Source organism: Hyperoodon ampullatus (genome assembly GCF_949752795.1).
Source record: "Hyperoodon ampullatus genome assembly, chromosome: 3".
Lineage (NCBI taxonomy): Eukaryota > Metazoa > Chordata > Mammalia > Artiodactyla > Ziphiidae > Hyperoodon > Hyperoodon ampullatus.
In genome coordinates, this window is record NC_136916.1 from 147,056,229 (window position 1) to 147,082,430 (window position 26,202).

The following is a 26,202-nucleotide window of genomic DNA, read 5'->3' on the forward strand; positions in this document are numbered from 1 at the left end:
CTCTTAGTACTAATACTTTGGAGGTGTTCAGCAGTTTTGTAAGCATCATGACAACCAGTGGGTTAATTTAAGGTGACGGAACATGGCAGAGAACCTGGCATATATTAGCTTTGTGGTTTTTCATCTGAAATGTATAATTGAAATGAGACGTGTGATTTTAATTCTGGAGGTGTAAGAGAATTGTTAGTAAACAGCTTTGAACTGCTCCAGAGAATGTGATTTACTACATTTATAATATTTCAATTGCTTTGTGCTGAGTGAAACTTTGCCGCTTGGATTTGAATCTTCCTGGGTTGGGAGTCTGATGTCCTGGAAAGAATTATTAAAACTTATAAATACATTGAAAATATTTAAAGGAATTTAATGTAGTTTGCAAGTGGGGTTGTTTTGGGGGATTAAATCTGTTAAATGTATGAATGATTAGGACAAGGAAGAGTGTTTTTATTTTTACAGAAAAATTACATTATCAGTAAAACAAGATGTCCATGATGACCTTAAAATCTTAAGAAATCAATTTTTAAGATTTTACCTCTTTAACAGATTGAAAATTAATTTAATTATAGTCATTTGCACACATACAAGCACCCTTGAACACTGAGAAACTCAAACTCTTGAAGGCTGTGGAATAACTCTGTAAACACACTTTGTTCAAATGACTCACACATTCTTTTAAAAATTGATATCTCTGGAAATAGAGGCTTTTTTTTTTCAGTATTTTGACCACGTCGCATGGCATGTGGGATTGAACCCACATCCCCTGCAGTGGGAGCATGGAGTCTTAACCACTGGACCACCAGGAAGTCCCTGGAAATTGAAGCTTATTAAAGCACTTACACCCTGAGTTTAGGAAACTTTCTGGTTGGAACAGTTTCCCTCTCCTCAACTCCTATACCACCATGCCCTTGGGTAGACTTGCATGTAAATAGCTAAAACAATGTATCTTGCTTATCCGCCTCCCTCAAAAGACTTTGAGAGCAGGCTCTGGCCTTTTCCCACAGTTTTCCCCACAGAGCTGCAGTCAGAGCAGACCCACCTTGAGCATTTACTGGCTTTTTACCAGCCAGTGGTAAAACCTGTAGGAATGTTTACCAAAGCAAAAGCCAACCTCTCTCCCCATGTCTTTTCTCCTGAGCAGGCTTGCCTCTTTCCCAGGGCAGGGTTGTTCCAGAAACTCATAAAACTAATTCCTAAACAAGAGGGCCTCACAGTGAAGAACTTATCTTTGGCCCCAGTTCAATAAGTTCTGATTTAGTCTTAGTCCTCTTATATGAGGGGACGTATCATGTTGAGGGTTCTCTTTTTAAGAGATCCTTCACCCGAATCCCTTGAAACTTAAAATAAGATTGACCACAGCTAACATTTATATGCACTAATATTTTAGGAGCTCTGTGTATTATAGCATCAACTTTCCAACAGCACTATTATTCCCTGTTAACAGATAAGGGAACTGTAGTGCACAGTCATCCATTTTGTAAGTGGCAGTCATGAATTTGAACACTGGCAGTCAGACTCCACAGACCCAACTCCCTGTAACCACTACACCAAACTTTTTTACTCCTAGACACAGCCAGAACTGGAACACAGACCTTTAGCTTCCATTGCTAAGTTACATTTCTGTAAATCACTGCACTGTTACTATTACTGATATCATTATCGGCAGTCTTCATTGCCTGATAACCTCGAGGAGGAAACACAGGTAAGGGGAAAAAACAGGAGAAGCTACAGAAGTGCACACAGATGTCCCGGGGACCTTGTTATAAATAAAAGGAAGGGGGGCATGTAGATGTCACAGAGCTGTTTGATGCTGTGGGAAACAAACGAAGGTGGAGTCTACTTTCAACTCATAGGAGCCTCGTGAGGAAATGACCTTCTCCTTTTAAAAACGAAACTTAAGTGTAAGAAGATGGAACGCGCCAAGGTCAAGAGCATATTAGGGGTGGTCCAGGTGCCCCCACACCATCGACCCCACACACACTTCTGGAAAACAGTAAGCAAGGAGCAAGCAAAGAGCTGACATGGGAGTGTTGTTGCTTTAATATGGTGTGTGCCAAGCAGCATCAAACTGGTCCACACTTGCCAATTTTCTCCTGACCATTTTTTTTTTACTGTTGCTTTTAAAAATTAATTAATTAATTGATTAATTATATTTTTGGCTGCAAGGGTCTTGGGTCTTCGTTGCTGCGCGTGGGCTTTCTCTAGTTGTGGCGAGCGGGGGCTACTCTTTGCTGCGGTGCGCGGGCTTCTCATTGCGGTGTCTTCTCTTATTGCGGAGCACGGGCTCTAGGTGCGCGGGCTTCAGTAGTTGTGGCTCGGGGGCTCTAGAGTGCAGGCTCGGTAGTTGTGGCGCACGGGCTTAGTTGCTCCGCGGCCTGTGGGATCTTCCCCAACCAGGGATCGTACCGTGTCCCCTGCATTGGCAGGCGGATTCTTAACCACTGCCCCATCAGGGAAGCCCCTGTCCTGACCATTTTTAATGAGCAATATTTTTTTTAAAAAAAAGTGTGTGCTGATAAATAGGCTAATTACACCTTGACTTAAAAATGAGAAGACAAGCCACATAAATTCTCTTCCTTAAAAAAACAGCCATTTCAAAAGATTTTCTTTAATATCATAAAATATTTTCATGGACAGGTGAGCTAGCAAACACACATGCACCAATGTGCCTTTGACAAGATTATCCCCTACCCTCACCCCCCCACTCCACATCAAGGTGGACATGAGATTGGAGAAATGAATACAGCAGATGGTACAGATAGAAAAAAAAATCGATAAAAAGGATGGATATAACATTGTGCTTGGTTATTTTCCTATGTCACAACAAAACAAAACATTTCGGTGCAAATAGTTAATTTTTCCTCTTTTCCATTTAAGTCTGGTGGAGAAAAAAATACTTTTTCTATAATAAAATATGTGGATTTTTACTTTTTCTAACGTAACTTTTTTTCTTTTTTGCAGAAAATAATTTTGTAAACTGTCACTTCGCGGTCTGGGAGGCTCGATGCCACTTGGGTCCAGCTCGCCCCTTTGGAGGCGGAGCGCGAACCAAACCCGGCGGGAGGGGGGGACAGCTGAGGCGCAGAGCTGGGTGCGCATGGCGGGCGGGGGCGAGGGCGTGGGCCGGCGGGAGGGGGTTAGAGGTCACTCTCGCCGTACAGCGCCGTGGAGAAGGACATGTAGTCCAGAGCACCTGGCACGGCGTCGGGGCCGGTGTAGGGGGCCATTCGCGCGATGCAGTACTCGGCCTGGTCAGGCGGCAGCTCCCGGCGCAGCTCGTCCACAGTGATGTAGTTCTGCGGAGAGAGCGCGGTCAGGAAGGCGGGTCAGGGCGGCCGTAAAGCAAAGCGGCCGCAAAGGCCAGAGGCCGTAAACCTCACTCGTGACATTAGGTACCCTGTTCCGTCCCCGTTCTGGCCCTGCCCTCATACTTCTGGATACAGAAATGTGTGTGTGTGTTGGGTACATACACACACGCACATGTATATTACACATTCATATGTACGTATATATGTATGTGTATGTATATAAATATATATGATATATACATATACACAAATATAACCATATACATGTGTGTATATAAATATGTACTATATACATATACACATATATAACCATATACATGTGTGTATATAAATACGTATGCTATATATACATATACACATATATAACCGTATATAAATATATATATACATATACACATATATAACCATATACATGTGTGTATATAAATATGTAAGATATATACATATAACCATATACGTGTGTGTACATACATGCACATGTATATTGCACATACATATGTATATATGTGTATGTATATAAATATATACGATATATACACACATATATAACCATATACATATGTGTGTGTGTGTGTGTGTATATTTAAATCCCCTTATAAGTTTTCCACTTCTATAACTACTTGAGGCGGTTTCCAAGCTAACTGGAAGTGCTAACTGCACCTGTAATCTTCCACGTATCGCTCTAGCCCGCCCCGACCACAGGCTGGAGCAGGATCAGCAGCACCGAATCTGGTGGGACAGAGTAGGGCCCCCCACACCCACTCAGCTGGGCTCCGAGGACATCACCCACTTCCTGCAAATTACATGAGTGTCAATCATCATCAGATAGCATCATCGCCACAGACAGCTGTCTGAACCGTGTCTGCAAAATTTGGACCTGACCCCACCTGGCCTGGTTCCCAGTCTGGGTCTCTGCTTTCTCCCCGCCTTGGGCTTGCCCATGAAAGTCTACTTGGAAGCTACTTCTTTTGGGAGCTTGAGGCTCCACAGGAGCTCAGGGACTCTGACCCACACGGCGGGAACCCGTCCTATGCCAGAGTCCCCCAGGAGCCAGTCTGAAGGAGGGAGGGGCTGGCCCTCAGGTCACTTCAAAAGTCAGAAGACCAGGTCCCTTTCTGGGCTCCGGAGACCTCCTCTACAAAATGAGTCACTTCAAGGAGGTGGCTTCTTCCAGCTCCAAAGTGCTGACTCTAACATGCTGTCCTCGAACTTAAATCAGACCTTTAGGAACCACTTTGTGGGTTGAGTCTTTATTTCCATATAGATTGAAACATTGCAGAAACTATACTCCCTATTGGCTAAGGAAGGATGCCATAAGGATTATCCTGTGAATTTTTCAGAAAGGGAACCTGGCCTCTAGATGCCTCTGCCCCCAAATTCCCCTGGATGCTCCCACGTTTCCACTGTCAAGCAGGGCACTGCAGGGAACTTGGGAGATTTGGAAAATTGAAGCTGACTGCTGCTCAGGGTAGAAAAATGAGACACACGCTTCCTTCCTGCTCCCCACCTATACGCCATACCTTGTGCCCAGAATGATATAGGGGCGAAGCCCAAGTTCCCAGATGGACCTTCCATCACCCACTCACACACTCCACCTGACTGGACTGCCCTCCACCACCCATCATTTCATCACCAGTATCTCATCACAAGTATGACATGCAGTGTCCCTGGCAGGGGACCCCCTTAAGCTAACGCTGTGTCCTAATGCCTTAGCTGATCCCAAGACATTACAGAAATGGGTAGAGGTGACAGCAAGGAGGCCCGGGGCGGGGGGATGGAAGAGCAGTGGAGGTGCTCACGACCACCCCTCCAGATCAGTCCGCCCCAGCATGGTGCCCACACCACAGCAAACGCACCTTATCCCCAGCCAGGATCTTGAAGGAAGCCATGACTTGGTCTGCTGTATCTGTGTCAGCCGTCTCACGGGACATAAAGTCGATGAAGGCCTGGAACGTCACTACCCCTAGGCGGTTGGGGTCCACAATGCTCATGATGCGTGCAAATTCTGCCTCTCCCTGGAGGGAAGAGCCAATCCCAGGCCTGTCATCCTCTCAGCCACGGTCTCCTCTCTTTATGGACCTGAAGCCCCTGCAGGCTCAGAGTAGCCTGAGGCTATTAGAGAGGGCAAAGCAGACCCCTGACCTAACCTGGGTTGTATTGAGGGCATGATAGGAACATAATACCCAATAGTGAAGACCCAGTTCAGGCTTCCCACCCTCTACGGATGCCTTGATTCCTCTTGGAGCAGAAATGATAATGCTGATAATAATTAATGACAGCAATGGCTAACACTCACATAGCATATACTATATACCAGGCACTATTCTAAGTGCTGTGTATATAATTCATTTAACCCTCCTCACAACCATATGAGGTAGGTATTTATTTTATTCTTTCCATCAGGTTTCCAGATGAGAAACCTAAGGCCCAGACAGGCTTAGTGACTTGCCCAAGGTCACACAGCCAGTAGGTAGAAGTGCTGAGACTTGAACTTGGGTGGTCTGCCTCCACCATACTGTACTTTCTATGTGTCAGACATGGGCACAGCACTCACGAGAGTTCTTTCATTTAACCATTACAACAGTAGGGCAGGGTTCCCCTCACCTTATCCGGGCCCCCAAGCTGGTGATGGCAGAGCTGGGATTTATTCCCGGGTTCCCTGTTTCTAAAGCCCGTGCCCCTGCCCCTCTGCTGGGCAGCCCACGGGCTCTGCACTCTGCACCACAGCCCAGGCGTCGCCGGGCTGCCTGGCTGAGGCCCCTGTCCTGCTCAGAAGGCCGGCACGAGGGCTGGCAGCTGAGAAGGTTGGGGAGGGGCTTGAGGAAACAGCAAAGGGGCGGCAGACCTGGCTGGAGCCGTCACACGGGCAGAGGTGGAAATCTCCACGCCCCACGCGAGATGAATCAGAACCAAGCCCCACCCAGAGCGCCCACCACCAGTCCTTCCTGGCAGCCTTGGAGTCAGCCCCACCATCCACAGTGGGAGAGAAAAGGCCCACCTCCACTGTAAATATCAAAAGATAAACCAGCAGAGAGAGGCGAGAAGGCCAGGTCTCTGGGACACACACAGGCCCTGCAGCTGGGCTCAGCCTTCAGGGCGCCATCTTCCCCATGGACCAGAATCTTGAGGCCCCTCTGGGGAGGGCACCGTGAGCCTGAGGGTCTCCAGCCCGCCACGGCCAGGACTCGGCCTCTCGAGTCAGCTGGCTGCCCCTGGCCAGAAAGCGGGGTTTACATTACCATGTTGTAACCCATGGAGATAAGGCAGGCGCGGAAATCATCCGTGTCCATCATGCCTGTCTTCTTCTGTGGGGCCAGTGGCACCGAGACACAAGGAGGAAGGGCCGGCCGAGGGCCAGGAAGACATGGCCCAGGTGGCCAGAGGGGAGGTCGAGGTGTACGGTTTGGGGGTCAGGAAGGGGAGAGGAATGTAGGAGGAGCAGATGCAAATACACATCCGGGGGAAAAGTCCACAGGAAGGAGGAAGACAGAGCAGGGAGATGCAAAAATCCGTCCACAGGATGGAGAGCGGCGAGGAGGGAGGAAGGTGGGCACCGAGCAGGTTCCCACGAAAGACAACCGAGGGCAGAGGTCGGAGTAGTGGGGGGAGGAGCCCGACACGGGCCAGGGGGGGACAGCAGGAGGAGACGAGCCCCGCGGCCCACAGGAAAGGGGAGACAGGGAGATCCAGACAGAGAGAGAAAAGAAAAAGGAGAAACGCGTTATTTCTCGCCCCGGACGCCACCCCTGAGCGTGCTCCATGCAGGAGGCGAGTACCTGGGGGTCGTTGCCAATATCATAACCCAAGCTGATGAGGCAGGCTTTGAACTCCTCGGGACCCAGCGTGCCGGAGTGATCCTGGGGCCGCCGTGCGCCAGCCAGCGAGCCATGCGGTGCCAGGGAGGTGGAGGCCGTGAGGGGAGGGGTGGGCCATGCCCCGGTGGAGGGTAGCGAGTGTGGGGAGACACAGGGACAAAGGCATGCGGATGGGGAGGGCGGAGGGTGGAGGGTCGGGGGAGGAGGAGGAAATAAAAGTGCACACGGTTAGACACACAGACGAGGCCCAGGGGCCCTCTCCCTGGCACACTCAGCCCTGCTCTGGAAGGCAGGCCACAGGGGAGCACGGTGAGCCACAGGGGTAAGCAGCTGCCTCACAAGTGCCCAGCCCACCTCCGGCCCTGCTGCCCAGACCGGGGTTTCCAGGAGGGTTCCACCCACCCAGGTGCCTGGAGGGCAGTGAAGCAGGCAGGGGGGCGTTGGGTAGCACCTAAGCCCATGCTCCCACCCCCTGTGGCCACCGCGAAGCCCCAGGGCACTGGGAGGGGCAGCCCACGCAGAACTGTCCTGTCCCAGAGCTAGGAGGAGAACCCAGGACTGACAACTCTGACACCTCCGCAGAGTGTCCCAAAGGCTACAGGGGGCCGGGGGCGGGAGGGACCCCCTGCTCTGTCCTGAGGCAGAGGCGAGGGATGGTCCCCACAGCCAGGGGACAGCAGGCCTTCCCTTGAGGCTATGGCAGCCTGGCTCCGGGGGGGGTTGACTCCTGGTCGCAGGAGACCAAGGGTCAGGGGTCAAAGGCTCTCTCCTTAACTCACAATGCGAGCACTCTCTCCAGGAAAGCGGGGAAGCTCATGGGATACCAGGACAGCTTCTAAGGCTGGCTTGGTGTGGTGCAGTCAGGGCAGGCTGACAACAGTTCCTCCCGGCCATCCCCCCTCTACTTGCCCAGGAAGCAGGCCCACGTGCTGGGCAGTGCCCTCCAGGGCCCTGGGGCAGGGGCTGGGGCTGCCCTGAGCGAGTGCAGGGGGCGGGGCTCACCCGGTCAAAGTGGTTGAAGGAAGCCCGGAACTCGTTCATCTGCTCCTGGCTGATGCCCTTGGCATCCCTGGTCAGGATCTGGTTCTCCACCTCGTTGATGGTCCTGGCGATGGTGGTGAGCAGCTGCTCCCAGCCCACGCGGATGTGCTGGGGGTGGGCAGGGCCTGTCAGCAAAGGGGTCCCAGGCCTGGGCCACCCCTGCCTACTCCTTCCCCTGACCACCAAAATGGCCAAAGCAATCGAACCAGGCCTTCTGTCCAGATTTACAGGGTCACCAGAGGCAGGGGAACTAGGACAAGGACAACCCACCAGGACAGAGGACCCTGATGATGAAGCGGGAAGCACAGGAGGGTGGTGGCCTCTGCCTGGGATGGCAGAGACCACAATGACCAGTGTGGTCAGGTCAGGAAGGAGGGCAAAGTTGGCGGCAGGAAAAACTAAAGGACAAAAAAGTGGGTAATTCCCTGAATATCCAACTCCATAACCTCACACACATGCCTTCACGGTCAAAACAAGTAGGTCATTTAGAAAGCAGATGTCAGGCCAGTGTTTGGAGACCACCAGCCTCAGAATCACCAGGCTGTTTGTTAAAAATTGAGATGCCTGGGCTTCCCTGGTGGCGCAGTGGTTGAGAGTCTGCTTGCTGATGCAGGGGACACGGGTTCGTGCCCCCGTCTGGGAGGATCCCACGTGCCGTGGAGCAGCTGGGCCCGTGAGCCATGGCCGCTGGGCCTGAGTGCCGGAGCCTGTGCTCCGCAATGGGAGAGGCCACAACAGTGAGAGGCCCGCGTACCGCCAAAAAAAAAAAAAAATTGAGATGCCTGAGCCCCATCCCAGACCTAGAGAATCAAATTCTGGAGATGGGGCCTGGAAATCTGCATTCTCAACAAGCTCCTCGGGAAATTCAGAAGGCACTGAGGACTGAAGACCCAGAGCCCCAGGAGTGAGGAGAAGCGAGTATCCCCTCACTTAAAAGCCAGAGTTTATCCTACTATGACCAGTTTTCTTGGGTGACGGGTAACCCCCCACCACGACCCCAGCCCAGGATGGTGGAGCAGAAGGGGACCTGGGGCTCCCTCTCTGGAGAAGCAAGGCTGGTGCCACCCACCTCCATGGTGTAGTTGGTGTGCTTGTTGTCGAAGATGAGCGCCTCCTGGATGAGCTGGTGGTCGCCCTCCAGCTGGTCGATCTTGGGCTTGTAGTTGACGATGCTCTTCTCGTATTGCCGCAGGTGGCTGAGCTGGTCCTCCAGGGTCCCGTGCATCTCAATGGAGATCCTCCCAATCTCCTGCTCACCCGGGAAGGAGGCCCTTGTCAGACCGCCCCACTCTGGGCCCCTGGGGTGGAGATTGGGGCCCCCAGGTCATTGGCCAACCCCTCAGATGATTCTTGGCATGGAAACAGCATCATAAAGGAGTATGACCAGCACTGTTATCACCGGCTGAATACCTCCTATCTCTCGGGCCCCTCTGAGCCTCAGGAAGGGGATGCAAGGTCAGTTGCTAACCTCAGTGTTCACCCCTCGGCTCCAACTCCCTTCCCAAGCCTATTCCCGGCTACCATCCATCTCAGGCACGCTCCCACTGAGCTGGGTTCCTCACAGGCTCAGCGCACCTCACCTACCTTCTCAATGGCCGTGCTCCTGCTGCTCTGTTCCTAGGATGCCTGCCTGGCCCACCTCAATCCCACCTGTCTCCGTGGTCCAGGACTAATCCCCGTTTCTGTCAGTCTTTCATCCATGTAAACACACCTTGCTTGTAAAAGTACCTTCCGTGCACTCAGTTCAACTCAGCAAATATATCCTGAGCACCTACTATGCACAATGTGCTAAGCAGGTGGGGGTGGGATGCAGGGAAGACACAAACATGAACTCGATGTGGTCTCCGCCCTCAAGGAGCTCAGAGGGACACCATGCTCTAACCCACACAGTGTCCCTTCCTTATCTACATCACCCCAATACCTGGCCCAACAATTCAGCAAAAAATTCCACGCTTGCCCAAAGCTCGGTTCTCTCTCTGGGGAGATCACCCTGTCTGACCAAGCTCACGACTCAGGAGGAAGGGAGACTTGGTCAGCCACATAAGCCAAAGGGCAAGCCGAGTCCATCACCTAGGCACTGCTCCTTCTGTGGGACCTTCTCATGTGACTCTTTAGTGGTGTCCCTGTGTGGGTCTTTGCTCTCAAACCAAGACACCGGAATCACCCCACAGGCCTTCCTCGCATAGACTCCGGCCCCACCCACAGGGCAGCAGACCAGACTCCACAGTCCCCACAGGTCTCGTCCCAGAGGAGACAGGGCAAGCCTGACTGGCTGGGATGGTGCTGGGAAGGGTGGAAACCCTCTCCCTGCTTCCCACGATGGGCCCCACCTCCATCTTGGTCTGGATCCAGGGCCCGATGACGTTGGCCTGGGCCGCAAACTGCTTGCGTAGCCTCTCGTTGTGCTGCTGGCGGGCGTGCTCCTCCATCAGGGCCTGGTCCCTCCGAGGCACCAGTTGCCGTACCTGGGGCAGGAACAATCATGGGACACTGGGATGGGCCAGCCATCTGCCCCCACTTCAGAAGAGGAAATGGAAGAGCCGTGAAGGGAAGGGGTCAGTCAGTGAACACATTGACCTGTTCTAGAAATTCAGCCATTCATTCACTGTCATTCACTTGACAGATACTGAGTACTTACTATGTGACAATGAAATCAATGAAAAGTCAGTGAAAATCAACAACACACACAGACAAAAATCCCTGCCCCTCTGAAACTTACAGTGGCTCCGCCAATGCCCCACCCAGCCCTTGGACTCACATGGTCCCATTTGCCGTTGATCTCCTGAGGCGTGATGGTTGTGTAGGGGTTGGTGCCCGCCATGTTGACGTGGTAGGTCTGGACAATCTTGGACACCTCATTGTGGATGCCTAGGATGGCCAGGCGCTCCTTGTCAGCATCGGGGAGGGTGGCCTTGAACTGCTCATGGGCTGTGGTCAGTCCCTGGACATAGACAGGCATGCAGGAGAAGCACAGTGACTGGGAGGGAAGTCCCTCCCAGTCACTGGTGCCTCCCGTGGGCAAGAGGAGACAAGGGAGACCTGCAGGCCCCAGGGTAGAGGTGGGTGGAGGGGCCACTGGAGGCCGGCCCCACACCAGCTGGGAGGCCCAGCGGTATCAAGCCAGGGCTCTCGCGGCTGAGCACCAGGATGGCCGGGCTGGTCACGGGAAGGTGCCGACAGCTTCACGCTCAGGACTGGTGAAGTCAGCAGCAACCCCCTGGGGGGCGCTCACCACCCCACAGTCAGGTCGGGGACAAGGGGTGCTCCAGGGCTGCTCCTCAGGTGACCTCCCCCAACACACGTTCCTCAGCACTTTGCAAAACCTTTTTCGTCTGACACTCTGCAGCTGTACAAAAGAACAGCTTATTGCTATGAAATGGGCTCCTAGATAATTGTTAGGTTAAAAATATAAGGCTCAGGGGCTTCCCTGGTGGCGCAGTGGTTGGGAGTCTGCCTGCAGATGCAGGGCACACGGGTTCGTGCCCTGGTCCGGGAAGATCCCACATGCCGTGGAGCGGCTGGGCCCGTGAGCCATGGCCGCTAAGCCTGCGCGTCTGGAGCCTGTGCTCCGCAACGGGAGAGGCCGCAACAGTGAGAGGCCCGCGTACCACAAAAAAAAAAAAAAAAAAAAAAATATATATATATATATATATATATATATATATATATATGTATATATATAAGGCTCAGGATACAGTATATAATAAACTTTTTATAAATAAAGGGATGTGGAGAAGAACATGTTAATAAATAAATGTGCTTGCCTATACAGAGACCATGTGGTCATACTGCTCACCTCTGGGGAGGGGCACTCGGGGCTGGGGGACAAGGAAGGGAACTCACTGCTTAGCCTTTTTAGCTTTTAGATTTTATACCATGTGCATATATTACTGAGTCAAAATACATAAACTGCAAAGCTTTCGAATCTATAACATCCTGGGGATGCTACGCTCAGTCCTCTCCTTACAGGGGCAGTGCTGCAGGAGTGTGGGCCGTGGGCAGCTGGGGAGCCGGCCTCCGGGGGCGAGGGTGGGCGGCAGCACACCTGGATCTCCTCGATAGTGTGCACGATGAAGGTGTCCTGAAGGTCCTCCATGGCCCCCTCCATCCAGTTGTTGAAGGGTGCGGCCCGCTTGGCATATTCCAAGTACAGCTGGTCAATGGTCTCCAGCAGTTTCTCTGTCCGCTGGGAGTGCCAATGGCATGGGGGTGGGGAGGTGTTTAGCAAAGTCATGTCCAGAATCACCACGTCCCCCCACCCCTATTCCCAACAGCCTTCGAGATCCTCCCGGCCAGCTCAAAGGGGTTCAGGTCTGGAAGCACAAGACTAACTCAGACAGAAAGAACAGGCTCTCTCTGAGGCACTGGTTCTTAATATGGGGTGTATGGACCACCCCCCAACTGAGTCACCCAGCCTGGGCCCCAGAGAGTATGGTTTGGAGAACAAGAAAGTTCTCAAACAGCTGGGGTGGGGCTGAGTACACTAAACTGGGAGGATGGGGATTAGGACATCTTCATCAGGGCAAAGGCCAAGTCCAGGGTCAATGTGGGCCTTCCACAGGCAGGCCAGGCCTGGGGAAGGTCCGGGGAACCCAGTGGAGCCTCTTAGCCCAGAGCAAAGAGAGTCACGAAGCTGGAAGAAGCACACAGAGTTACTGAAGGCAGGCCTCCATCTCCCTCGGGGGCCCTCACCTCCAGAGCTTCCCTCCGCTTCTGGGTTAGGGCCCCCAGGTTGTCCCACTGGTCACAGATCTTTTGGCACCGGGCGTTGACACTGGGTGAGTCGTAATAGTCCAGCTCACTGGGAGGGAGGAGACAGGAAGAGTCAGATGACCCAGGTGACTTCCGTGGCCTGCTCTCCTCTCCCTGGGGCTGGGGTGCTGGTGGCACTGGAAGGCCAGGTGTGCTCGCTTCATGAAGACCTTCCAGGACTCCCCTCCCACTCTCAACTCCTTGGCTTTCAGGAGACCGCTGGCAGGAGACCAGCGAAGGCCAGTTCTCCTCTGCAAGTGCCCCCACCCCAACCCTGCCTGTAGGCCATGCCAGTCTTGACCCCAATGCCCAATGACAGGAAGCCACTAAGACCAGCCAAGAGCTCAGAGCCAAGACTTGGTCATCCTCTGGTCCCACACTAGTTACAGGTGAGGACCAAAGGCCTGGGACAGAACGGTCACAGGCTATTCCCCACCTGGGGGGAACGTCTTTAGCCTTCTGTACTGATGACTTTTCAGGCCACGCTCCCACCTCCCACAGTGCCCCTGTGCCCGCTGGGCTGGGCCTACTTGAGCTCCTGCGCAATGGCGGCGATCTGCTCCACGCGGTCCTGGTGGGCGGCCAGGTCGCTCTCGAAGGCCTCGTGCTTCTTGAGCAGGGCCTTGATCTCCGAGAGGGTGGCCGTCTCGTAATCCTTCTGTCGCAGCATGGCCTCTTTGCCTGGGGTCAGAGACAGGGCACAAGGCTGGGCGGGAGCCGGGAGGCCCCACCTTCTTGACCCCAACTACCCACCCCTCAGGGCCCGGGAGCTCCACTTCTGGTACATCCCGAGGAGGCGTGCCCTACGCGATGATCCATTATCTGCAGTTCGAGAAAGCAGATGTGCAACTGGAACACCCATCCACGATGGGGCAAGGGCGGGAAAGTCATTACTTTCCATGGAGCATGTCAGGGCCATCGGGGGTGGTGATGTACAAAGGCTATGCCGGACCAGGAGGGGAAGTTAGGGCATAACATGAACTTTATAAACAGCAGGAAACAATGATCTATGCCTGTGGTAAACAAGCCAAGCCCCTCAGGGATACCCCATCTTCAGAGTTTCTCCAGTCATAGTTGCTGGTCCCCAGCAGCCTGGCAGGGACCCCTCCCCTCAATTACGCTCAGTGTGGGTAGCGTGTCCAGTGCACTCTGCACATAAGCCATCAGTGGCCAGAATCTTCTCCAATCATCAGGTGCACTGCCCTCCCTTTTTAGGGGCAAGGCACACTTGGATTTCTTGGATTTTTGTTTCCCAGGAGGAAAAGGGGATGAGAAATGACCTCCCAGACTGTTGTTAGATGATGGTTATCAGCTACCCTGGGAAGCAGCTGCTGCAGGGCAGGGGCTGACCTGGCCCTGCCTGCACTCCCACCTCCTGTGTTTGCACCCCTCAGGGATGCTCAGCCCCTCTCAGTAAATGAAGGCTGGGCTGTGAGGTGAGGGCTTCTTTCCTTCTCTCTACTCTTTTTTCTATGTCAGAATAATAATATGACAAGTTTAGGGAAAAAATATCACAGATGAGCCTACTTATCTGCTCCTTTTCAGTCTTGCCTTATATGGATGTTGTGTTAAAACCATCGGGTGTATATACATAAGGTTTCCTGCTTTTAAAATACTCAGCAGCACATCATCAGTTTCTACTCTGGCTCCAGCGGCTTTTATATGAGCCACTCTGACGGCTGCATAACATTCTGTCGCATGGCTGAACCATCACTGGCGTAACCACTCATTGCCCTACCATGGGGCGTTCAGGCCCCTCAGCTTGCACTATTGTAGATGGTCTCATCGCAAACATCCCAGACACGTGACTTCAGCCATGCTTAGGGTTAATTTTTTTTTTTTTTTTTTTTTTTTTTTTGCGGTACGCGGGTCTTTCACTGTTGTGGCCTCTCCCGTTGTGGAGCACAGGCTCCGGACGCGCAGGCTCAGCGGCCATGGCTCATGGGCCCAGCCGCTCTGCGGCACGTGGGATCTTCCCGGACCGGGGCACGAACCCGTGTCCCCTGCATCGGCAGGCGGACTCTCAACCACTGCGCCACCAGGGAAGTCCCAGGGTTAATTTTTTAGACAGTCTCAAGAAATGGAATTCCCGGGTAAGCGGGCAATAACACTGTCAAGCGTGAGTATGTGTAGCCAGACTGCTGTGCCCAGCAGCTGTGCCGGCATCTACTACAGGCATGCCAGCACCTTTCATGACCTTGCTGGTGGCTGGCAAGCTGGTGGGGCCAATCCTTGCTCTGTACCTTTTGGCAAGCTGCTCCTTGGCTCCGGAGAGGACACGATAGGAGCATGTGGGTGAACAGGTGCAATTTCCACCATCCCCCTTCTACTCCGCACATCCACGCTTGGATAGATAGCTCCGAAGATGCGCAGTGGAAAGTGGGGCAGCAGCCTCATATCACTGTATACAAAGCTCAGCAAACTCCCTCTGCTGAGTCAAGCACACTCCTATCCCCCACCAAGCCGTGCTACCCCCAAGTGGCCGTGCCTACTTGTCTCCAGCCTAATGTCTGACGATCACAACAGAGCTGAGTGGGGGTGTCTTAGGGCACTGAGCTCCACTGGCCAGTTGGTCTGCCCCAGGGGCTCCAGGTGAAAAGGCTGCATGGCCCTAGGATATCAGCAGCATGGCCCCCTCTCCAGCCCCAACCCAGGTTCTGAGGAAAAGACCATTCCAGGTATGATCTTCTCCCTTTGGAGTTAACCTTAGCTGCCAACAAGCAGACACCAGACGTGGCCCCAAGAACCTCCAGGTCAGAGTGATGGAGACACACAGGTGCTAAGGCCAGGGCTCCAGGCTACTACAGTGGGAGGCCAGAAACAGGAAAAGGGCAGGCATTGGACGGAAGATATCAAGGGCTACCATTTACTGAGTGTGTTATATGTGCCAGGCACCCAACTAAGCATAAAATGCACTTATGATAGGTAAGCATATAACAACCCCATGAGGAGGTATGCTGAGTTGAATAGTGTCCCCGCAAAACTCATGTCCAACCCAGAACCTCAGAATCTGACTTTATTTGGAAATAGGGTCTTTGTAGATGTAATTAGTTAAGATGAGGTCATACTGGATTAGGGCGGGCCCTAAAGCCAATGACTGGTGTCTTTAGTAGAAAACTGAGAGGCAGATTGAGTCACAGGGACCCAGAGAGAAGCAGCCACGTGATGATGGAGGCAGAGATTGGAGTGATGCTGCTACAAGCCAAGGAACACGGACTGCCAGCAACCACCAGACGTGGGGAAGAAGCATTGGACAACCTCCCCCTCAGAGCCTCCAGAAGGAGCCAACCCTGATGACAATTCACTTTAGGACTTCTAGTCTCCTGAACTGTGAGAGAATGCATTTCTGTCCTGTTAAACCACCCAGTTTATGGTAATTTGCAGCCCTAGGAAACTAATCCGGGGGGGGGGGGGGTACATCATCACCTGCATGTAATAGACAAGGAAACAAGACCACTGGTCCAAGTTACACTGCTTCAAGGTGGCAACGTCGGGGTTTGAACCCCAACCTAATTCAGGGAAGAAGAAATCATTATAGTGACAAGAATAATTAACACATATATAGCATTGTACTATGCGAGGAACTCTTTTCCGTGCATCTAATGTATTAAGTCATTTAACCCTCATAAACCTATGAGGTTGGTACTATTATTGTCCCCACTTTACAGATGAGAAAACTGAGGCAACCAAAAGGCTGATGAACTTGCCTAATGTCAAGGAACTAGCAAGAGACAAAACAAAACAAATAAAAAACAAGAAAAAAAGGAGTTGTGGCTGGTGGTTCAGCATGAAAGCCAGACCCTTGGAGTAGGGGGCAGGGGCTAGGCTGGCCTTACCATCCGTCCAGGCCTCGTGGATGGAGGCCTTCTGCCGGAACTTCTCTGCCAGGTGGTCGAGCCGCTCCAGCCTCCGGATCTCATTCAGCAGCCACTCCTCATAGCCCTTCTCTGCCTGCTCCAGGCAACCCCAGGCGTTGTTGATGTCCTGTTAAGGATGGGAGGCACAGGGTTAGCCCGCCTGGGCCCCTGAGACCCCAGAGCTGCTCCATGCCTTCCAGGAGGAGCCTCCTCCCCATCTCAGCCATCCCCGTCCAGCCCACATGGTTTCCCAGGGCTCCCGGGCACCAGGCCTCCTGGACAGAGAGTGGGGCCGCCCAGCTACGGGGTGTTGGGTGTGCAGCTCAGTGGGGAGAAAGCCCAAGGCCCTCTGTGCTCCAGGACTGGCTTCTGACAGGATTCTGAGCAATCACAGAGGTCACAGGGCCAGCCAGGGAGACAGAGCAACAGACTGAACAAGGCAGGCAGGTGTGGGAGCCTCCCAGCCTTCCCACATTTCTGGGTCCACTCATGGGCCCCAGCCTCCAGGCCCTGGGCAATAGCCTGGAGCCTGTAGGGACCCTGGCCTGGGTGAGCCAGCCAAGAGTTGCCCAGAGATAGTGACAGGTACTGAGCATAAACCCACAGGCCTTCAGACAGGGAGCCACTGACAGGACCATCCCCTACAGTGAGCACAAGGGCACCCCTGGGCAGTGATGGCTGACCCAGCTCGAGTGCCACCCAGGTCCCTGCCATGTGCCAGGGGCCACGCTGCATCCACCCAGAGGAGGGGCTTTAAAGCACAGAGCACCCTCCAGATAGCAGCAGCTCTGGCCATCTAAAAACTGGAACCTGTAAAAGGACTGCAATTTTCCAAACTGCATGTACAACGTCACAGCCTTTTTCCTGTCCCCCAGAGTCCCCCCAGGATCCTGCTTCCTTTTCCAATGCTGTTTGCATGCTTCTCCCCTTCCCTTCCATTCCTACCTTATGTGCTCATGTCTCCTCATCAACTCTCCATTGCAAAGGGCAAAAGCTCTATCTACCCTGTTGAATTTTAAATTTTCTTTTACATGTTTCTCTGGCTCATAAAATTTCTCAAGTTCTGAGGAGAGGGTAAAGAGGGAGGAATAACAAAAAGTGACATAAATGAAGAAAATCTTATGACATGGAAACCTGGTCACAATATATTGTTGTTGTTTTTTAAAGCAGCTTATTAATTAAAACATGCTTTAGGACTCCCTTAAAAATTACATTTACAGAGACTAAAAGAATCTCTTCCCCCCCAACATCTTTTAAGTTGATCCTGGGTGGTAAGATTATGAATAATTTCTATTTTCTGAATTTTGCTTATTTATACCTTTGAAATATCCTACCAAAAAATCTATTACTTAAGGTAATAAAAAAATTTTTTAAGATTCCATGAAAGTGAAAATTATCCTTATTGCTATTATACCCTGTTTGGTTCAACGTGTCAAGAGAGATTCTGTTTGCAAAGATGATTTTTTTGAGGGGTCGGGAGGAAGGTGCTGGGGGCAGATCTAAGTGGATGTTCAGGGGTCTGGAAGGGCAAGTCTGACCCGGAATGGTGAGGAGAGAAGGGGCCCTGTTCCTGGGGAGGGAGGGAACCCCACATGGCTGAGTGTGGGCTGGAGCCTGGGCTGTCACCTGGAAGGGAGAAGTGGTCTCTGGAGCAGGGTGGGCAGGTAGAGAGCACACACCCCCGCCCTGCCCCACTCACGATGTGGCATTTGATGGTGACCGGGCACAGCTCAGGGTGGGGGCAGTCCGGGTGCTCACCGAGACCATCCTGCCCTCGGAGGGCATGAAGGCGGGCCGGTTGCTGAGGCGCAGCTTGGTCTGCAGCGTGTTGAAGTTGATCTCCAGCTGGCACTTTTCCTGCACCTTGGGCGGCTTGTGCAGGCGCCGGTAGTCTCGGAAGTCCTCCAGCTTCTGCTGCATGGCGTGCATGGTGTTCTCGGGCGCCCGGTTCTCCAGCCACGGGATGGTGCGGCGGATCCATTCCAGCAGCTGGAGGGAGCGGGGGAGGATGCTGGGATGGGGGCAAGGACTGGCCTCCCTCTCCTCCTGATGCTGGGGGGGCATCTCTCCTAACGGCACGCTCTTTCCCAACTACCACCCCAGGCCACTCGGCCAGGTTCCAGGGTGTTCCCTCTGAGAATCAAAGGCCTCATGAAGCCTGGCCGCTAGGGTATGTTAACTCACAGCCAGCATCACTCAACCTCCCTGCTCTGCCAAGGGAAGACCTGGGGGCAAGATAGCTCAGCTAAGAGCAGGAGACCCGAGTTCTATTTCTAGGTCTACTACCTGGCTGGTTTCCTTATCTTACCATGAAGGTGTGAACACTCATTCCCTGAGGCGCCTGCCACCTGACCTTCTAGGATTCTAGCATGTGGATCCCTGACTCAAAAAGGAAGAGGCTGGCCTCTGGGGCACAGGCATGGATTGTTTTCCTCGATGAGGTGATGGAGGAGGAGTGGAAGTGATGAGAGGAACGACGTGATCCCCTGCAGGGTACCAGGCACGTGGCCTGAACTAACTCATCTGAATGATGGCGAGAGCTACTTCGTCATGGGGTTAAGTACTGTGATCCCGCCTCAGGTGGCAGAGGAGGTAACCAAGGCACCGTGAGGTTCTGTGACTTGCCAAGGTGACCAAGGTGGAATGGTAGCACAAGGATTAAATCCAGGCACCTGGGCACCCGAACTTGGGTTGTCACTATGCTGGACGGCAGGTCTCATCTACCAAGAGGCTGGGCTGAGCTGTTCAGAGGGCTGAATTCTTCTAAGGAAGAAGCAAGTGGAGCTCTAACCCAAATGCAGCCAATGGCAGAACAGCAAATCCAGTCCTGTCCCCTCCTGTCCCCTGGGTGGGCCCAGCTGCTAAGCTAGCCTAAGCCAGCACTGATTTCTCCCCCGTTCACATCGTCTCAGAACTGCATACTCCTTTTCTAGTCCAAGCAAAACCCCCAGAACAACAGTACACTCACTGGTCTCGAAAGGCCTCTGAGGTCCCTTAGCACAGCTTTCACTTGTTAAGTGAAAAACCCAGAGAGGTGAAGGGATTTCCCAGGCTTAAGCTCGGCGATAGAAAAAGCCTGGAACTTGGCTCTCCAAAGCCCAGATTGGCCCCAGACCCACCCTCTGCTTTCTGGGAGAGCAGGAGCACAGCTGAAGCTGCCCTAGGAGGACTGCTGGGGATGAGGGATGACACCCAGCCTGGGACTGTGCCTGGGCACAGATGTGGAGGTACAGGTTCTGGGGCCCCCTCGTCTCTCAGGGTAGGGTGGCGGGGCCTTGCTGGGGCCAGGCCGGGAGAACCCAGAGGGAACCCACATCGCTGGCCAGCTTCTCGTAGTCTTCCATGAGCTGTTCATTCTCCTGGTTGACGGCCAGCACCTTGCAGATGCGATTGGCGGCTGTCTCGGCCTGGCAACAAGACAGAGAGGGTCACGGTCAGCCTCACGACAGCGGGAGCACCTGGCACATGCCTGCGGTGACGTCTCCCCCACGCCCCTGCAGATCACGTGGTTGGAAGGCACCTCCCAAGACTGAATTCACAGGCTCCTCGGCATCCTCTCTGCCAGCCCGGGCCGAGTCCCACAGATCAAGTGAGCCCAGAAGGAGATCTTAGCGGCTGAACTGGGGGCCCCTGAAGAAGAGCCTAAGTTTGAGATCCAACACGTATGTTGGGAAGAAACTAATCCAATGACTGGTAGAATTGAAATACTCAGCTCAGGTGGAGAGGTGAGAAAATCCATGCCCATCCTAGAATTCCAAACTGGAGACCCTGGGATTCCCAAGGCTCAGGCTTTCAGACTGGCTTTGCCAGGATCTTGGAGATGCAGGAATTCAAATCTGGGAGTCCTAGAATAAGGTGCTGATAAGGAGCGGGGCCTCTCAGGACCCCTGCAGAATCTCTCTAGGCTCCTGGCCCAAAGCCCAAAGAACTTTAGAGAAGCTGCAGGAATTAAGGATCAACCCAGCACAGGCAGGATGTCCAGAAAGCAGGCACGGGCACCCCTGGGAAAGCTAAGCGCACATTCCACACCGAGTGCTGGGCCAGCAGACACCCGATGTGGGCGTTGGTGGCGAGAGGAACTAAATAGGACTGAACGGCAATCAGATGCAAAGGCCCAGAAACCCCAGGGGACACTGCTTCTCCCGCTTAGAGGGCACTGTGCACGCGACACCAGCAGGGCCAGGCGCTCCTAAACCCACTTTGCTCAGGTGATCTTTTTTTTTTTTTTTTTTTTTGTGGTACGCGGGCCTCTCACTGTTGTGGCCTCTCCCGTTGCGGAGCACAAGCTCCGAACGTGCAGGCTCAGAGGCCATGGCTCACGGGCCCAGCCGCTCCGCGGCATGTGGGATCTTCCCAGACCGGGACACGAACCCGCGTCCCCTGCATCGGCAGGCAGACTCTCAACCACCGCGCCACCAGGGAAGCCCCAGGTGATCTTTAAATGCAGTTCTTGTGCACATCCTAACCCAAGTGCAAGGGGAGGGGAACTCGAAGCCATTTTGGGGTCCTGTGATAGGAAGACGGCCTAAGGGTGGCAGCAGATAATGCCAATGAGCAAACAGATAAGCATCCTGGGGCCCTGGAGAAGGGTGATCCTGCAGATGGCAATGGTTTAAGGGGGAGAAAGATGGGACCTTGCACCCGGTTGATGAACAAGACAAAACGGGTTTCAACTGCAGCAAGATAAACTGAGGCTAGGCATCAAGAAGAAGTTCCTGAGGATGACGGTGCTTTGACTTGGGAAGGAACAACTGAGAAGATGTAAATGCTTTTTCATTGCAGAACTCTGCAAATAGAACACACGCCCACCAAATCAGGTGATGCGTGGGTGACTGCCAGGTGTGTGTGCGAGGGGGCAGGATGAGATCACCATAAAGGTTCTTTCAAGCTCCAAGAGAAGACACTGCACCCTCCAGGGCGAGATGTCAGGGCGGATGGGCCTCCAGCGGAAGCGCTGTGGGCGTGGCCAGAGGGGGAGCTGAGAGTCCCAGGTCTCAAGAAACTGAGACAAGCAGTCACATCCTTAGATCCTCACCCACTGCGCCCCAACCTAACTCTGTCCTGGAGATGCCAAGGCCACTTCTCACAGGACCATCAGGAACTCCTGACGGATCGTCCTTCCTCTAAGGAACCAACAAGCAACCATGGGGGATCCCAAGAGGCCACAAGGAGAGACATTCCTTCCTGGAGCCCGTCCCAGAAGATGTGGGGCCCTGGAACAAGCAGGGTCATGGGAACTGGGCTGATGTCCCCATGAAGCTGCCCCAGGAATCTGCCTGGAGTCACCGGGGCCACTTCCCTTGATGGCTGGGGAGGGGACCCGGGGGAGGCCAGTGCTCTCCCGTGTGCTGACATGTATGTAAGAATGTGGGGTGGCTGCAAAGCCCCCAGCCCAACATACTGATCAAGCAAGTAAGAATCACAGGTAGCCCCTAATCATCGGCAAGAAGCAGCTGCCACTGTGATGGCGAATGGATCAAGCCCACCTGAATCGTGTTATCCTGCTGACTCATCCTGAGATCCTGGGCTCAGAGGCCATAAGCTTTGATTGGTGTGTCAATTTGTGAACTTGGTGGGCTGAGTGAGGCCTGAGCTCATGGGATTCTGGAAGACACGTCCTGTGGGCCTTAAGGGCCTTGGCCGTCCCTCAGAGGCCCCAGGGTCAAAGGGGGCTCCTTTTGGATGAAGTCTCAGGGAGTTCCCGGGTGGGCCTCCTGGGGACTTTTTATAAAGATCATCAAATGGGCTGAGAAAATATTTTATAGAAACAGGCCAAAGGATGACTTCCAAGTGCCAAAGGAAAAGGTGACTAGAAATTTGTGTTGACCCTTCCATGGTTTGTTTTTTTGTTTTTTATGACCCACTTTAAGGTGTACTGTTATACAACGTAATACAAAACAATGTGCTTAGTTTTATATTAGTTATTTGTTTCTAAGTTATGGATTATTAGCCCCGGAGGGCTTAGCTATCTTCAAATGAAACCCTCAGCTACCAGGTCAAACTGCCACTCTACTAAACAGTATCAAATTAGCTGGTACAGGTAGTCTGGAGAGGAAGCAGCCTCAATGCCAGTGACATCAAACAGCCAAATGAGGCCAAATGACGCACCATGGCGCGGCCACCCACCACCTACAGAGTCATGCAAGTGCCACGAAGATCTCATCTGTGACATTTTTAGTCAAAAATTTCCCAAATCTAGCTAGAATTGTCCATTTCCTTCCTCCCACAGCTTCCCACTGCCTAGTCTTTCTCCATGTCCCAAGTCAGCTCCCTGCCCTGGTGTCCCTGCCAGCGAGGGCCCCAGACAGAAGGGAGCCAACCCCACGGCACTCAGCCCTGACCCCAGCTACCGACTCTGGCTTTGCCCCCAGTCCTCACTCCAGGCAGCGGGACGGACGTGCTCTCCTCTGGAGGCTGCACCGTCACACCATGAAGCGTCGCACAAGCTGTGACCACCTTCCTCAACCTTCCCTGAGCCTTTCAGTTGCAGATCCCCACCACTCAACCCTTAAGACCCTCAAGCTCCAGTGTCTCCTGCTCAAGAAAGCCTCCATGTCCCGCAGCCCTGCAGCACCCCTCCCCTGCTCAGGTCTGCAGCAGAGCAGAGATTAGACCACAGCATCATGAGCTTCTTTTATTAAGAGTTTTCCCAGATGGACCATGAATCCCTTGAGGGCAGGAACGGGGTTTCTTTCCCTTAGAAGATTCACAACCAGCTGGCGACAAATGGAAGGCTGCAAACAGCATCATCTACTCCTAAAAGCATCCAGAACCCCCTACAGCAAGTCCAGTTCCTGCCCTAAAAGGCCGTTTCTCAGAAACAGTTCCCAATAGGCCATGAATGTTAAAGCAACAAACTACACAAACTGGCTGCTCACAAGCCATTCTAAATCCCTCCAGGGGAAGAGGAGGGGAAAGGAAAGCTGAGAAAGAATGAGAACCAAAACCAACACATCAAACAGGAGTTGGTCCTCATCTGACTAGGAACGTCAATCACACACACTTGCATCCATACAAGTACAGTATCCACACAGGCACACAAACACGTGTACACCTGCATGCACGCATGTATTAGACTCGGCTGTCTTTCTAGTTCCACCGCCCAAGGCTTGATAAGAGAAAGACAGTGAAGAGGATGCAGGGCACTGGGCGTGGGTTTCAGGAGACTTTCCCCCATTGGCTCCAGACACGGAGACAGTCAAGACAAGAAGAGCCTATGAGTCTGAAAGGCTCCTCTTTCTTCCACGGGAGAGGGGCAAGATTCCCCTCCCACCGGCCTGCTGAGCTGTAAGCAGTTGCCCGACTCCTTCGAAGTGGGATGGGAGGGGCAACTCTGGGTGAGGCTCCTGACCCAGGACGTGAGAGGAACACCCCCCCACCCCACCCCCCCACCCCACCCCCCCAGCTGGTGACCTTGTCCTCATGTATGGACAAAAGGAGCATGAAATGATTGCAACAGGGATGAGTGAGAGGGTAGAGGGCATGGGGGGAGGTGGTATGAGATTTGGGAGGGAGAAAAGCAGGCTGCTTCACACACACACACGCACACGCACGCACACGCACACACACGAGTGCACGCACACGCGCACACATGCACGCGCACGCACATACACACACGCTCCCTTCCGAGCATCATCAGCCAGGACACAGGGAAGGCTTCAGAGACAGGGAAGGCCAGTGTCAACAGGCATGAAGCCCAGGAGAGAACCCTGCAGGAGCAGGGGAGGAGGAGGAAGGAGAGCTGGAAAGAGGGGAAAGACCACGGCCGAGGGCTCAGCCTAGCCCTGGGTGCAGGCAAGACTCTGTGTGGTGCTCAGGGCTGGAGGCCCAGTGAGGCAAGTAGATAGATGGTGTGCACATCCTGCCTAAAAGGTGGGGTGTAAGAGGGGCCAGAAGAAGCTGACTAGAAAGAGCAGCAGCAGAGGTGGGACAAAGAGAAAGAAGAAGCAAGAGGCAGGCCAGAGAAGAGGCTGAAAAGGGCTGGGCCTCCTGGGGATGCTGGGACACCCAGGATGGGGAGCCTCCAGGCGGGGCTGTTTCCTGTCAGGCAGTACCCATGAGGCCTGGAAGGAAAGTGAGGAAGGTCTTGGGTGCCCATCCAGGCAGGGAATGGGGCTGCTGCTAGCCCACGTAATGCTTTGAGATATATATATATATATTTTAAAGGCACCTCTTCTCTAACGGACCTCTATTGCAAAACTGTCATACTTATTCTGTTAGAAGACATTTTTACTGCCATTTGCAAGATTATTTTTGTAAAAAATATTCAAATCTTCATGGTCTATGGTGCACACAGGGCACCCTTGGGTAGCATGCAACCTGCACCACTGTCCCTGGCAGGCCTGGTTGGGAAGGACCAGGCAGGACTCTGAGCCTCTGGACTGGACACCAGGGGGAAGGCAGAAGACTTTGCCCTGCCCTGGCTGCTGGGTAATTTGAGAGGGTAGTCTTGCTTAAGCAGATGGAGGGAGGGAGAGAGAGAGAGAGGTGAGGAGGTGCTGGATATTTAAGACAATAGGCAGGAAGCAGAGCCAAGAACTGTGCTGCTTGGGATAAGGGCTCTCAACTCAGTCCAGGGAAGGCGCTGAGACCACAAGCTTCTTTCCCATTTGTGGCACCTATTATGCCCAGCGTGTAGGGACAGAGATGCAGGCCATCCAGAGGCTGGCGTTCTCAGGCATCTTTAAGTGTCCTGGCCAAAACTCAGAAGGCATCTTGCCCTCCTACAAGGGGCTGGGGTTGCGGTAGGGGGAGGGGGGCTTTTCTAATCCCGCCTTTCATTCCAGGGGCTGCAGTTCCAAGGGGCTGCGGCTGGAGTATCCAGGGCGGATGGAAGAGATGGGCAAGTGGGCGCTGGGAGAGAGGGCGAGGCCGAGGGAGAGCTCACCTTCTGCGCACCGAGAAGGCGTGGCAGTGACATGAAACATTAGGTCACATGGCCTTCCCATCCGGCCTTAGCGTGCCTACACATCTGCACAGAGAAGGAGAAGAGGTTGAGAGAAGAAAGTAGGCAGCAGTGGCGCAGAACAAACCCAAACAGCCATGGTGGACAGAGCACACAAGACAGACAGACAATGAGGGAATGGGCAGAAAGAGAAAATGAGATGATGGGAGGAGAAAGGGGCTGGGGTGGGAGAGAGAGGGAAGAGGTGGGGAGAAAGGGGCTGGGGTGGGAGAGAGAGAGGGAAGAGGTGGGGAGAAAGGGCTGGGGTGGGAGAGAGAGGGAAGAGGTGGGGAAAAAGGGGCTGGGGTGGGAGAGAGAGGGAAGAGGTGGGGAAAAAGGGGCTGGGGTGGGAGAGAGAGAGGGAAGAGGTGGGGAGAAAGGGGCTGGGGTGGGAGAGAGAGAGGGAAGAGGTGGGGAGAAAGGGGCTGGGGTGGGAGAGAGAGGGAAGAGGTGGGGAGAAAGGGGCTGGGGTGGGAGAGAGAGAGGGAAGA

At 53.4% G+C, this 26,202-nt stretch overlaps 1 protein-coding gene across 16 annotated transcripts in view; it reads right to left on the bottom strand.

Moving 5' to 3' along the window:
• Positions 1–2,704: 2,704 nt before the first annotated feature.
• Positions 2,705–26,202, bottom strand: part of ACTN1 (actinin alpha 1) — a gene marked incomplete at its 5' end in the record, with an annotated part of 97,792 nt that continues 74,294 nt past the window's right edge. For 4 of the 16 annotated variants that reach the window (XM_079700747.1, XM_079700743.1, XM_079700738.1 and 1 more), the window contains 13 exons: positions 2,705–3,290; positions 5,159–5,317; positions 7,079–7,159; positions 8,120–8,266; positions 9,228–9,407; positions 10,489–10,623; positions 10,917–11,099; positions 12,204–12,344; positions 12,851–12,959; positions 13,441–13,591; positions 16,747–16,894; positions 18,526–18,756; positions 20,082–20,174. In XM_079700747.1, coding sequence (XP_079556873.1) covers positions 3,132–3,290; positions 5,159–5,317; positions 7,079–7,159; positions 8,120–8,266; positions 9,228–9,407; positions 10,489–10,623; positions 10,917–11,099; positions 12,204–12,344; positions 12,851–12,959; positions 13,441–13,591; positions 16,747–16,894; positions 18,526–18,756; positions 20,082–20,174 — 1,917 coding nt within the window. In that variant the 3' untranslated portion in view covers positions 2,705–3,131. Of the gene's footprint in view, positions 3,291–5,158; positions 5,318–6,541; positions 6,608–7,078; positions 7,160–7,995; positions 8,267–9,227; positions 9,408–10,488; positions 10,624–10,916; positions 11,100–12,203; positions 12,345–12,850; positions 12,960–13,440; positions 13,592–16,746; positions 16,895–18,525; positions 18,757–20,081; positions 20,175–26,202 lie in introns of all 16 variants that reach the window. The other 12 variants (XM_079700746.1, XM_079700739.1, XM_079700736.1 and 9 more) reach the window with 12 other exon arrangements.